Source organism: Rhipicephalus sanguineus, chromosome 8, assembly GCF_013339695.2.
Source record: "Rhipicephalus sanguineus isolate Rsan-2018 chromosome 8, BIME_Rsan_1.4, whole genome shotgun sequence".
Lineage (NCBI taxonomy): Eukaryota > Metazoa > Arthropoda > Arachnida > Ixodida > Ixodidae > Rhipicephalus > Rhipicephalus sanguineus.
Window position 1 is genome coordinate 43584838 of NC_051183.1, and position 2672 is coordinate 43587509.

The following is a 2672-nucleotide window of genomic DNA, read 5'->3' on the forward strand; positions in this document are numbered from 1 at the left end:
AGGTCCATGTTTTGCTGGAAAGAGAAGTTTCTGGTTGCAGTCGATAAGTTCTCTGTCATCATGAAGAAGAATTTTTCTGCGGAAGTCTCTTTATGGGAAAGCGAGTTGTCATGCTCCGACCTACTAAAAGAAAGAGATTATAATACACCCCCACCTTTCATCTTCCTTCAAGGGTCCCTCGTGCCTTCCACCGGTCACCAAGCAGTCCCCGAAAGATCCTTGGCTGTACACTTCCTTAAGGAACGTAATAGTACGTATCGGAGGCGTCTTGTGCCTTCTCTAGGTAGCATCGCTCCACAAGGGCATCTAGGCTCTGTTTGAATGGCGCTGCACTTAGAAGGTAGCATTCACGTAATAAGTCTTTCACCACTATGAAGAGGCAGCCATATGTCATTATCTTGTTCGTCTTCATCGTTCTTACAATCACCGCATCTACTTGATACCTGTGGTCTCCGTCAGTTGTAGGTGATCGGATCTCTTTCTCCTCTTGAGTTGCGGCAAAGCTTTCGGAAATATGGACTTTTTTAGAATCATGTTTGAAGCCGTCATTCACGGAGAAAATGGAGTCTTTGTAATTCTCTTGGGAGGCGGGCGTCTTGATGAGAACGGGCTCAGGGCCACTGCACGTGCAAAGACACTGCAACGTGTCGATCAGGCTTTCTCCGGGTATATTGGTCGCAGAAGCGATCGCTTCGTACGACAATTTGTCAATGTTGTTGAATAGTAAGAGTACAGACATTTGCAAAGTAGTTACACTTATTATGTAACACTTGAATGAGGCGGTGCCTCTTGACGTTGATGGCTCCGTATCCCCCTGGGCATAGAAGATGGCACTCAGTTCTGCCCTGCCGAAGTTTGTCAGGAGGTTAAAACGCCGGCCCTTGTATTTATCCAAGTAAAATTTTTGGTACGCATTTAACGCACTTAGCGCAGCGAGTGGTAACACGGTTTTCTGCATGTAGGTGTCCACGGGCCACAAACCGCTCGTTAACATGGTCACCTTCAGCTGAACTCCGTGGGAGTCTGGTCGAAAAGCCTTGAACTCCTCCATGAGTTCGTCAGAGGCTTCGATGTCGTGCAGCATCTGTTGCAGAGCTCTCGTGTATATTTCACCGCATTCATTTTTTAACAAATCAATCATTACTTTCTCGGCTTCCCCTGGAGTTCTGAAGCTATCCAGCAGCCTCTTGGACAATCGATCTTTGTACAGTATCTGGAATGCCCGCTTGCTCGGCAGTCGACGAAAAAGGGACATCGCTTTCGCTAGAACTTCGCGAGTAACTGGCCTCATCTCGCGATTATCGTCGACTATGATGTGCTCGACGAAATCATAAAGGTATCGAGGCCAGCTTCGGTCGACGTCCATTATGTCCTCCATGGCCCTCGCGATTGCCATCGTAGCACGCTTGTCACTCTTTAAGGAACTCTCAGAAATCATCTTCAAGTGGTCATGCAGGTTCAACATCTGCGGTGTTAGAGATGATGAACTCTTGCTATTGAATGCGATAAGACGTCCCAGTCGGCGTACGGCGTCACTAAGAGCGTCTAATAACGCCTCCACGCCACCAGGAAACTGTTGAAGGGTACTGTAAAGGTGAGTGAGCTCTGGTGCTGCGTTCTTGAAGGTGGTATCTTTAACATCATCCAGTAGTCTCACAACCTTGTCGCACATGATGTTGCATATTGAGCTTGAGCAGAAAATGGTAGTTCTGAATGGTAGTTCTGATGGTAGTTCTAAATGTTGTGCCGTGAGCTTCGGTCTCATCCTTTATGTACATCTCGACGTACCTGAGGGCCTCCGCCATTGTAGGCCATCTCTTTGCGTATTCTTGATATATGGTCTCTAGCGATTGCAGAATTTCTCCACCTTCCAAAACGCGTTGAAGGCTGACTTTCTGTAGGTAAATCTCAAGATATTTTTGGAAATGTTCGATAACAATGGCAGCGTTTCTCCTGGCTACTATGGTGTAGACGCTAGAGGACATGTCCTCTAGCGTCATTTCACGGCACCCACTCTTCATAATGTTTTCCATCTCTATTCTTAATTCAATGATTCTGTCATCCGTGTGGTCATTCTTCATTTCTTGGTCTCGCTGTATTCCAACCGCCTGCTCGGATAGACCCACCTGCAGAGACGAGGGAGTAGATCGTTGAACGTCAGGCAGACGCCAAAATCAGGGGCTATGACAAAGGCCATGTAGCTTTAAAGAAAATACTTGTTTACAGTTTTCTAGATTAAACCCGATTAAATATTGAGATAATATTAAGATAAAGCTTAGCACTTTCTTGGAATACTTCAGTAGCAAAGTACGGACATATTTTCAGAAAATAATTTCACAGAAATAAAATATTGCAATACTGAAGGAAGTAAAACAAGCTCTGACGATTGAACGTATCGCATGAATCTCTGAATTTTTAGGAAACTGTTCCAACGCATCGACAACTTTCCCGTCATTTGTTACAAGAGACGAAGCCCCATTATAATGGATCAATTCATGCAAAACGTCCTAAACATTGGGCTCAACTCTCCGATTATGTTGTTAAACATTGTAGCCAATCATTTTAGTGAACTATTCGATGTCATTATTTGATGTCATGCATTACTTCAGCAACAAATATTTTATTGCGGTAGCAACTATGTGGACATTTTCCTCTGGTTTTTGCCGCCGCCG

General features: G+C 44.9%; 1 protein-coding gene across 1 annotated transcript; it reads right to left on the reverse strand.

Moving 5' to 3' along the window:
* Positions 1-235: 235 nt before the first annotated feature.
* Positions 236-1672, reverse strand: LOC125759439 (cullin-3-like). The gene has a single exon (XM_049418210.1). The coding sequence runs from the start codon at positions 1670-1672 to the stop codon at positions 236-238; it is 1437 nt and encodes a 478-aa protein (XP_049274167.1).
* Positions 1673-2672: the final 1000 nt, after the last annotated feature.